The 10851-nt window shown below is 55.9% G+C and overlaps 3 protein-coding genes and 1 long non-coding RNA gene across 4 annotated transcripts in view; 2 read left to right on the top strand and 2 right to left on the bottom strand.

Annotated features, from left to right (window-relative positions):
• LOC144989150 (uncharacterized) overlaps positions 1-752 on the top strand; it is a 4691-nt gene extending 3939 nt beyond the window's left edge. Inside the window, exon 3 of the long non-coding RNA XR_013653301.1 lies at positions 630-752. This is a non-coding gene — a long non-coding RNA (uncharacterized LOC144989150). The remainder of the gene's footprint in view (positions 1-629) is intronic.
• Positions 1-2434, bottom strand: part of vsnl1b (visinin-like 1b) — an 8018-nt gene extending 5584 nt beyond the window's left edge. The window contains exons 1-3 of the mRNA XM_023951458.2: positions 2034-2434; positions 1022-1188; positions 703-918 (exon numbers count right to left, since the gene is read on the bottom strand). Coding sequence (XP_023807226.1) covers positions 703-918; positions 1022-1183 — 378 coding nt within the window. The 5' untranslated portion in view covers positions 1184-1188; positions 2034-2434. The remainder of the gene's footprint in view (positions 1-702; positions 919-1021; positions 1189-2033) is intronic.
• Positions 2435-2704: 270 nt separating this feature from the next.
• Positions 2705-3821, top strand: LOC144989193 (uncharacterized; the record flags this gene model as incomplete). The annotated part of the gene is made up of 1 exon (XM_078941374.1): positions 2705-3821. A coding segment is annotated over one exon (990 nt), but the record flags the coding sequence as incomplete, so codon positions are not given.
• LOC111946866 (uncharacterized) lies at positions 3759-6375 on the bottom strand. Its single transcript, XM_078941373.1, has 3 exons — positions 6190-6375; positions 5202-5241; positions 3759-5151 (listed from the first exon to the last, which is right to left on the bottom strand). The coding sequence occupies exons 1-3, from the start codon at positions 6373-6375 to the stop codon at positions 3899-3901; spliced, it is 1479 nt and encodes a 492-aa protein (XP_078797499.1). The 3' UTR covers positions 3759-3898.
• Between the last annotated feature and the right edge of the window lie 4476 nt (positions 6376-10851).

Genomic DNA, 10851 nt, shown 5'->3' with positions numbered 1-10851 from the left:
CATCCATCCACTCATCCATCCATCCATCCATCCAATCATCCATCCATCCATCCATTCATCCATCCATCTATCCACTCATCCATCCATCCATCCACTCATCCATCCATCCACTCATCCATCCATCCACTCATCCATCCATCTATCCACTCATCCATCCATCCACTCATCCATCCATCCATCCACTCATCCATCCATCCACTCATCCATCCATCCATCCACTCATCCATCCATCCATCCACTCATCCATCCATCTATCCACTCATCCATCCATCCACCCACTCATCCATCCATCCATCCACTCATCCATCCACTCATCTATCCATCCATCCATCTATCCATCCATCCATCCACTCATCCATCCATCCACTCATCCATCCATCCATCCACTCATCCATCCATCCATCCACTCATCCATCCACTCATCCATCACGTTTCTAGTTGTTGCAGGGACACTGACCCCCACACACCTGAGGAACATTAAAGTCTTCTCTGAATCGTGTTTGTGGGGGGAAGGGTTAGGGTTAGGGGGGCGGGGAGTTTCGGAACCGGAAGTTTGATTCTGCTGAGAAGTTCTAAAAGGAAAGGATTATGTTTAAAGTCCAAACATCTGCTTTGGTTCTCTTCTGCAGGTGAGTCCAGCCGCCGGGCGGCAGGAAGTCAATGAGTGAGGGAAGTGGGAGGCGGCTTGGTGATGACCCTCACCTCGATGATTTCCAGCATCTCCACTCTGGTGATCTTCCCGTCCCCGTCCAGGTCGTACATGTTGAAGGCCCAGTTCAGCTTCTGCTCGAAGCTGCCGCGGGACGTGATGGACAGCGCGCAGATGAACTCTCGGAAGTCGATGGTTCCATCCCCGTTCTTGTCGAAGGTTCTGAAGGCGTGCTGGGCGAACTTGGAGGCGTCGCCGTACGGGAAGAACTGCACAGACAAAGAGGCGGGACTGAGATGGCGAGCTGAGGGGCTGGAGGATGATGGGTGGGAACATGCGTGCTCACGGCGGTCAGGGGGGCGGGTCACCAACCTTGACGTAGAGCTGCTGGAACTCGTCCAGGTTGAGCCTCCCGCTGGGACAGTCCTTCAGGAAGCCCTTGTACCACTGCTTCAGCTCGTGCTCGTTGAACTCTGTGCTCTTCACCAGATCCTCCATCACCTCCGGAGTCAGCTTGCTGTTCTGCTTTCCCATGATGCCTGTGGAGCACGTGCGCCATCATCAGCCTTCAGTGCAGCCGCAGACATCCTCTGCTCTGTTCTATTTATGCCCCCCCCCCCCCCCCCCCCCCCCCCGCTGACCTGGATCCACTGTCAAATATTCAATGTTTCTGATCCAGAACCACGGACCGCTCTGCTGCTGCAGCGCGCATGCGCGCAAAGAGTGCTGCTCATTCGCTCCCTAATGATTTCTGCGGGATTAACCAAACGCATCGATGGCGTGGGGCGCGCTTGGACGTGGGGGGGGTCACTCGTGCAGCCCCCCCCCCCTCCCGTATGCGCGCCTCTCATTCGCCAGATTAGCAATTACAGGCGCGAGGAGGGGGGTGACCTTGAGGAGAAATAGTTTGCGTAGCGCCCCGCGCGAAATCACGCAGAAACACTAACTGCGCAAAGCGGTCCGGAATGCGTGAAAGGTGTGAACAGGATGTTCCTGCGGGCCTGAGCGCGTGCGTGACTCTTTGTTTTCAGATCTCGAGAGCACGAGCCCGGTGATGCCGTCAGTGGGGGGGTCTGCATTCCGATAGAAGCCACGCAGCAAGCCTTGCTACCCCCCCCCCCCCCAACACCCCCACCCGCCTTCATCCATCACATCCCTTTAGTTCATGATACAACACCACAGAGGAGCGCGCGCCTGTCCCGCTCACGCGCGCAGAGGGCGTTCAGACGCAGTCCGGCAATGCCCGTCTTTTCCCGCTGTTTCCTGGCAGGATGCGCAGGTCCCTCCACCCCCGGGGGGACACCGGTGACCCAAAACGTCCCGCATCTTCACCCAGGCCGATTATGATCAAAGCGTCGAGCACAGCGCGCGCGTTCAGCCTCACCTGTCACAGCCGCGCGCGGTGCTCCTCTGTCGCAATAAAGCAGGTCTGGCTTCTGCAGAGAACCGACAGCCCCCCCTTTCCGGTGAACGCTCGCCCCAGCAGGGATGCTTCTCAGCCCGGTGTCAGCGCTGCGTTTCTAGGGCGATTCACGGAGATCCACGCAGATTCATGCAGATCCACGCAGATGTGACTGCAGGAGCGCGGCGTCACCCGTGCGCGAGCTGCTGTGGCGCTGCCGCTCGGTTTGGGTTCCACGGGATCCCGTCACGTTATGAGCGCATCTTCATCCTGATGGGGAGGGGGAGGGGGGTCCGGCTGATCAATCAGGAAATAGATGTTCATATAATCCTAAAACTAAATCCAGAACATGTGACCAGAGTTCCCTCCATCAGGTCAGGAAACAGAGCCCACATTCAGGCGGGAAACTCACCTGTTGAGGTGAGGAAGACCATCTCTCCTTCATCTGCTGGCGGGTTCAGAGCTGCCAGAACACTTCTGTTTTCTTTTGACCGTTTAAATAAAGTTTTGTTCAAACTTTAACTTTAACGGAGGTTAAAGAACAAAAGCCTGCTTCTGTTCCTACGGGGCACAGTCTGGAGTACAAAAGTAATCCATTATTAGATAACAATGCTGGTCAGGTGTGCTCACCTCCAGACCTCCCAGTCTCATGACCACGAGGACACGCCCCTTTTGGGTCATGGTCTGGGAAGTCCACCCCGCCCCTGGTCCAGGACTTGTGGATCTGTGGTTCATGGTATCGTTCTGGATACCTGGTTTTCTGTGTGGACTGGAGAAACGGACCTCCTTCTCCTCCTCCATCTCCTGGACCTCCCTCCCCTGGACCTCCTTCTCCTGGACCTCCTTCTCTTGGAACTCCTTCAGCTCCTTCTCCTGGTTCTCCTTCAGCTCCTTCTCCTGGACCTCTTTCTCCTGGTTCTCCTTCTACTGGACCTCCTTCCCCTGGACCTCCTTCTCCTGGACCTCCTTCAGCTCCTTCTCCTGGACCTCCTTCTCCTGGACCTCCTTCAGCTCCTTCTCCTGGACCTCCTTCTCCTGGACCTCCTTCAGCTCCTTCTCCTGGACCTCTTTCTCCTGGTTCTCCTTCAGCTCCTTCTCCTGGACCTCTTTCTCCTGGTTCTCCTTCTACTGGACCTCCTTCCCCTGGACCTCCTTCTCCTGGACCTCCTTCAGCTCCTTCTCCTGGACCTCCTTCAGCTCCTTCTCCTGGACCTCTTTCTCCTGGTTCTCCTTCAGCTCCTTCTCCTGGACCTCTTTCTCCTGGTTCTCCTTCAGCTCCTTCTCCTGGACCTCTTTCTCCTGGTTCTCCTTCTACTGGACCTCCTTCCCCTGGACCTCCTTCTCCTGGACCTCCTTCAGCTCCTTCTCCTGGACCTCCTTCTCCTGGAACTCCTTCGGCTCCTCCTCCTGGACATCTTTCTCCAGGTTCTCCTTCAGCTCCTTCTCCTGGACCTCTTTCTCCTGGTTCTCCTTCTACTGGACCTCCTTCCCCTGGACCTCCTTCTCCTGGACCTCCTTTTCCTGTAGGTCCTTATTTTATTTTATTTTATTTTATTTTTTTCGTATACTTTATTGATCCCACAATGGGGAAATTCTTCTCCGCATTTGACCCATCCCCTGGGGGAGCGGTTATCTGCAACTAAACTGCGCTCGGGAGGCAGTAGTGTTAAGGGTCTTGCCTAAGGACCCTCACTGAGTGATGTTAACTGCTCGTCATTGATATGGTAATTGCCCCCAGTACCATTGCTTCTTCCCCTCCGGGAATCGAACCCTGGATTGCTGCATGGTAGCCGCTCACCTTACATACCGAGCTCAGCCTTCTGGACCTGCTTCTCCTGGACCTCCCTCTACTGGACCTCCTTCTCCTGGAACTTCTTCAGCTTCTTCTCCTGGACCTCTTTCTCCTGGACCTCCTTCTCCTGGACCTCCTTCTCCTGGACCTCCTTCTCCTCGAACTTCTTCAGCTTCTTCTCCTGGACCTCTTTCTCCTGGACCTCCTTCCCCTGGACCTCCTTCTCCTGGACCTCCTTCAGCTCCTTCTCCTGGACCTCCTTCTCCTGGACCTCCTTTTCCTGGACCTCCTTCTCCTGGACCTCCTTTTCCTGGACCTCCTTCTCCTCGAACTTCTTCAGCTTCTTCTCCTGGACTTCCTTCTCCTCGACCTCCTTCACCTCCTTCTCCTGGACCTCCTTCTCCTCGAACTTCTTCAGCTTCTTCTCCTGGACCTCCTTCTCCTCGACCTCCTTCACCTCCTTCTCCTGGACCTCCTTCTCCTGGACCTCCTTCAGCTCCTTCTCCTGGACCTCCTTCTCCTCGACCTCCTTCAGCTCCTTCTCCTGGACCTCCTTCAGCTCCTTCTCCTGGACCTCCTTCTCCTCGACCTCCTTCAGCTCCTTCTCCTGGACCTCCTTCTCCTCGACCTCCTTCAGCTCCTTCTCCTCGACCTCCTTCAGCTCCTTCTCCTGGACCTCCTTCAGCTCCTTCTCCTCGACCTCCTTCTCCTGGACCTCCTTCAGCTCCTTCTCCTGGACCTCTTTCTCCTGGTTCTCCTTCAGCTTCTTCTCCTGGACCTCTTTCTCCTGGACCTCCTTCCACTGGACCTCCTTCTCCTGGACCTCCTTCAGCTCCTTCTCCTGGACCTCCTTTTCCTGGACCTCTTTCTCCTGGATCTCCTTCCCCTGGACCTCCTTCTCCTGGACCTCCTTCTCCTGGACCTCCTTCTCCTGGACCTCCTTCTCCTGGGCCTCCTTCTCCCAGACCTCCTTCTCCTGGATCTTCTTCTCCAGGACATCCTTATCCTGGATCTTCTTCTCCAGGACCTCCTTCTCCCGGACCTCCTTCTCCTGGATCTCCTTCTCCTCGTCCCCTTCTCCTGGACCTCCTTCTCCTGTACCTCCTTCTCTTGGACCTCCTTCTCCTGGACCTCCTTTTTCTGGATTTCCTTCTCCTGGACCTCCTTCCCCTGGATCTTCGTCTCCAGGAACTCCGTCTCCCGGACCTCCTTCTCCTGGACCTCCTTGACCTCTTTTTACTAAACCTCCTTCTCTTGGACCTCCTTCTACTGGATCTCCTTCTCCTGGATCTCCTTCCCCTGGACCTCCTTACCCTGGACCTCCTTCTCCTGGATCTCCTTCCCCTGGACCTCCTTACCCTGGACCTCCTTCTCCTGGATCTCCTTCTCCTGGACCTCCTACTCCTGGATCTACTTCTCTTCGACCTCCTTCTCCTGGACCTCCTTCTCCTGGACTTCCTTCTCCTGGACCTCCTTCTGCTGGACTTCCTTCAGCTCCTTCTCCTGGACCTCCTTCCCCTGGACCTCCTTCACCTCCTTCTACTGGACCTCCTTCCCCTGGACTTCGTTCTACTGGACCTCCCTCTGCTGGACCTCCTTCTCCTGGACCTCTTTCACCTCCTTCTACTGGACCTCCTTCTCCTGGACCTCCTTCTACTTATCCTCCTTCCTCTCAACCTCCTTCCCCTGGACCTCCTACTCCTGGACCTCCTTCTCCTAGACCTCCTCATCCTAGACCTCCTTCTCCTGGACCTCTTTCACCTCCTTCTACTGGACCTCTTTCTTCTGGACCTCCTTTTCCTGGACCTCCTTCTCCTGGACATTCTTCTCCTGGACCTCCATCTCCTGGACCTCCTTATACTGGACCTCCTTTTCCTGGACCTCCTCCTACTTGACCTCTTTCCGCTCGACCTCCTTCCCCTGGACCTCCTACTCCTGGACCTCCTTCTCCTGGACCTCTTTCTACTGGACCTCCTTGTCCTGGACCTCTTTCTCCTGGATCTCCTTTTCCTGGACCTCACTCTCCTGGACCTCCTTTTCCTGGACCTCCTTCTCCTGGACCTCCTTCTCTTGGACCTCTTTCTACTGGATCTCCTTCCCCTGGACCTCCCTCCGCTGGACCTCCTTCTCCTGGACCTCCTTCTCCTGGACCTCCTTTTCTTGGACCTCCTTCTCCTGGATCTCCTTCTCCTGGACCTCCTTCTCCTGGACCTCATTCTCCTGGACCTCCTTCTCCAGGAACTCCGTCTCCCGGACCTCCTTCTCCTGGATCTTCTTCTCCAGGACCTCCTTCTCCTGGACTTCCTTCTCCTGGACCTCCTTCTCCTGGACCTCCTTCTCCTGGACCTCCTTCTCCTGGACCTCATTCTGCTGGACCTCCTTCTCCAGGAACTCCGTCTCCCAGACCTCTTTCTCCTGGATCTTCTTCTCCAGGACCTCCTTCTCCTGGACCTCTTTCCCCTGGACCTCTTTCTCCTGGACCTTCTTCCCCTGGACTTCCTTCTCCTGGATCTTCTTCTCCAGGACCTCCATCTCCTAGACCTCTTTCTCCTGGATCTTCTTCTCCAGGACCTCCTCCTCCTGGACCTCTTTCCCCTGGACCTCTTTCTCCTGGACCTCCTTCTCCTGGACCTCCTTCTCCTGGACCTCATTTTCCTGGACCTCATTCTCCAGGAACTCCGTCTCCCGGACCTCCTTCTCCTGGATCTTCTTCTCCAGGACCTCCTTCCCCTGGACTTCCTTCTCCTGGATCTTCTTCTCCAGGAACTCCGTCTCCCAGACCTCTTTCTCCTGGATCTTCTTCTCCTGGACATCCTTCTCCTGGACCTCCTTCTCCCAGACCTCTGTCTCCTGGATCTTCTTCTCCAGGACCTCCTTCTCCTGGACCTCCTTCTCCTGGACCTCCTACTCCTGGATCTCCTTCTCTTGGACCTCCTTCTCCTGGACCTCCTTCTCCTTGACCTCCTTCTCCTGGACCTCCTACTCCTGGACCTCCTTCTCCTAGACTTCCTCATCCTGGACCTCCTTCTCCTGGACCTCCTTCTCCTAGACCTCCTCATCCTGGACCTCCTTCTCCTGGACATTCTTCTCCTGGACCTCCATCTCCTGGACCTCCTTATACTGGACCTCCTTTTCCTGGACCTCCTCCTACTTGACCTCTTTCCGCTCGACTTCCTTCCCCTGGACCTCCTATTCCTGGACCTCCTTCTCCTGGACCTCTTTCTACTGGACCTCCTTGTCCTGGACCTCTTTCTCCTGGATCTCCTTTTCCTGGACCTCACTCTCCTGGACCTCCTTTTCCTGGACCTCCTTCTCCTGGACCTCCTTCTCTTGGACCTCTTTCTACTGGATCTCCTTCCCCTGGACCTCCCTCCGCTGGACCTCCTTCTCCTGGACCTCCTTCTGCTGGAGCTCCTTCTCCTGGAGCTCCTTTTCCTGGACCTCCTTCTCCTGGACCTCCTTTTCTTGGACCTTCTTCTCCTGGATCTCCTTCTCCTGGACCTCCTTCTCCTGGACCTCATTCTCCTGGACCTCCTTCTCCAGGAACTCCGTCTCCCGGACCTCCTTCCCCTGGATCTTCGTCTCCAGGAACTCCGTCTCCCGGACCTCCTTCTCCTGGACCTCCTTGACCTCTTTTTACTAAACCTCCTTCTCTTGGACCTCCTTCTACTGGATCTCCTTCTCCTGGATCTCCTTCCCCTGGACCTCCTTACCCTGGACCTCCTTCTCCTGGATCTCCTTCCCCTGGACCTCCTTACCCTGGACCTCCTTCTCCTGGATCTCCTTCTCCTGGACCTCCTACTCCTGGATCTACTTCTCTTCGACCTCCTTCTCCTGGACCTCCTTCTCCTGGACTTCCTTCTCCTGGACCTCCTTCTGCTGGACTTCCTTCAGCTCCTTCTCCTGGACCTCCTTCCCCTGGACCTCCTTCACCTCCTTCTACTGGACCTCCTTCCCCTGGACTTCGTTCTACTGGACCTCCCTCTGCTGGACCTCCTTCTCCTGGACCTCTTTCACCTCCTTCTACTGGACCTCCTTCTCCTGGACCTCCTTCTACTTATCCTCCTTCCTCTCAACCTCCTTCCCCTGGACCTCCTACTCCTGGACCTCCTTCTCCTAGACCTCCTCATCCTAGACCTCCTTCTCCTGGACCTCTTTCACCTCCTTCTACTGGACCTCTTTCTTCTGGACCTCCTTTTCCTGGACCTCCTTCTCCTGGACATTCTTCTCCTGGACCTCCATCTCCTGGACCTCCTTATACTGGACCTCCTTTTCCTGGACCTCCTCCTACTTGACCTCTTTCCGCTCGACCTCCTTCCCCTGGACCTCCTACTCCTGGACCTCCTTCTCCTGGACCTCTTTCTACTGGACCTCCTTGTCCTGGACCTCTTTCTCCTGGATCTCCTTTTCCTGGACCTCACTCTCCTGGACCTCCTTTTCCTGGACCTCCTTCTCCTGGACCTCCTTCTCTTGGACCTCTTTCTACTGGATCTCCTTCCCCTGGACCTCCCTCCGCTGGACCTCCTTCTCCTGGACCTCCTTCTCCTGGACCTCCTTTTCTTGGACCTCCTTCTCCTGGATCTCCTTCTCCTGGACCTCCTTCTCCTGGACCTCATTCTCCTGGACCTCCTTCTCCAGGAACTCCGTCTCCCGGACCTCCTTCTCCTGGATCTTCTTCTCCAGGACCTCCTTCTCCTGGACTTCCTTCTCCTGGACCTCCTTCTCCTGGACCTCCTTCTCCTGGACCTCCTTCTCCTGGACCTCATTCTGCTGGACCTCCTTCTCCAGGAACTCCGTCTCCCAGACCTCTTTCTCCTGGATCTTCTTCTCCAGGACCTCCTTCTCCTGGACCTCTTTCCCCTGGACCTCTTTCTCCTGGACCTTCTTCCCCTGGACTTCCTTCTCCTGGATCTTCTTCTCCAGGACCTCCATCTCCTAGACCTCTTTCTCCTGGATCTTCTTCTCCAGGACCTCCTCCTCCTGGACCTCTTTCCCCTGGACCTCTTTCTCCTGGACCTCCTTCTCCTGGACCTCCTTCTCCTGGACCTCATTCTGCTGGACCTCCTTCTCCAGGAACTCCGTCTCCCGGACCTCCTTCTCCTGGATCTTCTTCTCCAGGACCTCCTTCCCCTGGACTTCCTTCTCCTGGATCTTCTTCTCCAGGAACTCCGTCTCCCAGACCTCTTTCTCCTGGATCTTCTTCTCCTGGACATCCTTCTCCTGGACCTCCTTCTCCCAGACCTCTGTCTCCTGGATCTTCTTCTCCAGGACCTCCTTCTCCTGGACCTCCTTCTCCTGGACCTCCTACTCCTGGATCTCCTTCTCTTGGACCTCCTTCTCCTGGACCTCCTTCTCCTTGACCTCCTTCTCCTGGACCTCCTACTCCTGGACCTCCTTCTCCTAGACTTCCTCATCCTGGACCTCCTTCTCCTGGACCTCCTTCTCCTAGACCTCCTCATCCTGGACCTCCTTCTCCTGGACATTCTTCTCCTGGACCTCCATCTCCTGGACCTCCTTATACTGGACCTCCTTTTCCTGGACCTCCTCCTACTTGACCTCTTTCCGCTCGACTTCCTTCCCCTGGACCTCCTATTCCTGGACCTCCTTCTCCTGGACCTCTTTCTACTGGACCTCCTTGTCCTGGACCTCTTTCTCCTGGATCTCCTTTTCCTGGACCTCACTCTCCTGGACCTCCTTTTCCTGGACCTCCTTCTCCTGGACCTCCTTCTCTTGGACCTCTTTCTACTGGATCTCCTTCCCCTGGACCTCCCTCCGCTGGACCTCCTTCTCCTGGACCTCCTTCTGCTGGAGCTCCTTCTCCTGGAGCTCCTTTTCCTGGACCTCCTTCTCCTGGACCTCCTTTTCTTGGACCTTCTTCTCCTGGATCTCCTTCTCCTGGACCTCCTTCTCCTGGACCTCATTCTCCTGGACCTCCTTCTCCAGGAACTCCGTCTCCCGGACCTCCTTCTCCTGGATCTTCTTCTCCAGGACCTCCTTCTCCTGGACTTCCTTCTCCTGGACCTCCTTCTCCAGGACCTCCTTCCCCTGGACTTCCTTCTCCTGGATCTTCTTCTCCAGGAACTCCGTCTCCCAGACCTCTTTCTCCTGGATCTTCTTCTCCTGGACATCCTTCTCCTGGACCTCCTTCTCCCAGACCTCTTTCTCCTGGATCTTCTTCTCCAGGACCTCCTTCTCCTGGACCTCCTCCTCCTGGACCTCCTACTCCTGGATCTCCTTCTCTTGGACCTCCTTCTCCTGGACCTCCTTCTCCTTGACCTCCTTCTCCTGGACCTCCTACTCCTGGACCTCCTTCTCCTAGACTTCCTCATCCTGGACCTCCTTCTCCTGGACCTCCTTCTCCTAGACCTCCTCATCCTGGACCTCCTTCTCCTGGACATTCTTCTCCTGGACCTCCATCTCCTGGACCTCCTTATACTGGACCTCCTTTTCCTGGACCTCCTCTTACTTGACCTCTTTCCGCTCGACTTCCTTCCCCTGGACCTCCTATTCCTGGACCTCCTTCTCCTGGACCTCTTTCTACTGGACCTCCTTGTCCTGGACCTCTTTCTCCTGGATCTCCTTTTCCTGGACCTCACTCTCCTGGACCTCCTTTTCCTGGACCTCCTTCTCCTGGACCTCCTTCTCTTGGACCTCTTTCTACTGGATCTCCTTCCCCTGGACCTCCCTCCGCTGGACCTCCTTCTCCTGGACCTCCTTCTGCTGGAGCTCCTTCTCCTGGAGCTCCTTTTCCTGGACCTCCTTCTCCTGGACCTCCTTTTCTTGGACCTTCTTCTCCTGGATCTCCTTCTCCTGGACCTCCTTCTCCTGGACCTCATTCTCCTGGACCTCCTTCTCCAGGAACTCCGTCTCCCGGACCTCCTTCTCCTGGATCTTCTTCTCCAGGACCTCCTTCTCCTGGACTTCCTTCTCCTGGACCTCCTTTTCCTGGACCTCCTTCTCCTGGACCTCCTTTTCTTGGACCTTCTTCTCCTGGATCTCCTTCTCCTG

Source organism: Oryzias latipes, chromosome 22, assembly GCF_053564925.1.
Source record: "Oryzias latipes strain Hd-rR chromosome 22, Olatipes_Hd-rR_3.1".
In the NCBI taxonomy this organism is placed as follows: domain Eukaryota; kingdom Metazoa; phylum Chordata; class Actinopteri; order Beloniformes; family Adrianichthyidae; genus Oryzias; species Oryzias latipes.
Note: the sequence above shows the minus strand (reverse complement) of the source record. Positions and strands in the feature narration are given on the sequence as shown.

What these genes read in the sequence shown, in the direction of transcription:
- LOC111946866 (XM_078941373.1), bottom strand. Translation starts at nt 6,375, where the DNA reads ATGGAGGTCCTGGAGAAGAAGATCCAGGAGAAGGAAGTCCAGGGGAAG. An exon ending in ATGAGGTCCAGGAGAAGGAG is followed by an intron (nt 5,242 to 6,189) that starts GTCCAGGAGAAG and finishes ATCCAGGAGTAG; the next exon opens with GAGGTCCAGGAGAAGGAGAT. An exon ending in CCAGGAGAAGGAGGTCCAGG is followed by an intron (nt 5,152 to 5,201) that starts GTAAGGAGGTCC and finishes GTCCAGGGTAAG; the next exon opens with GAGGTCCAGGGGAAGGAGAT.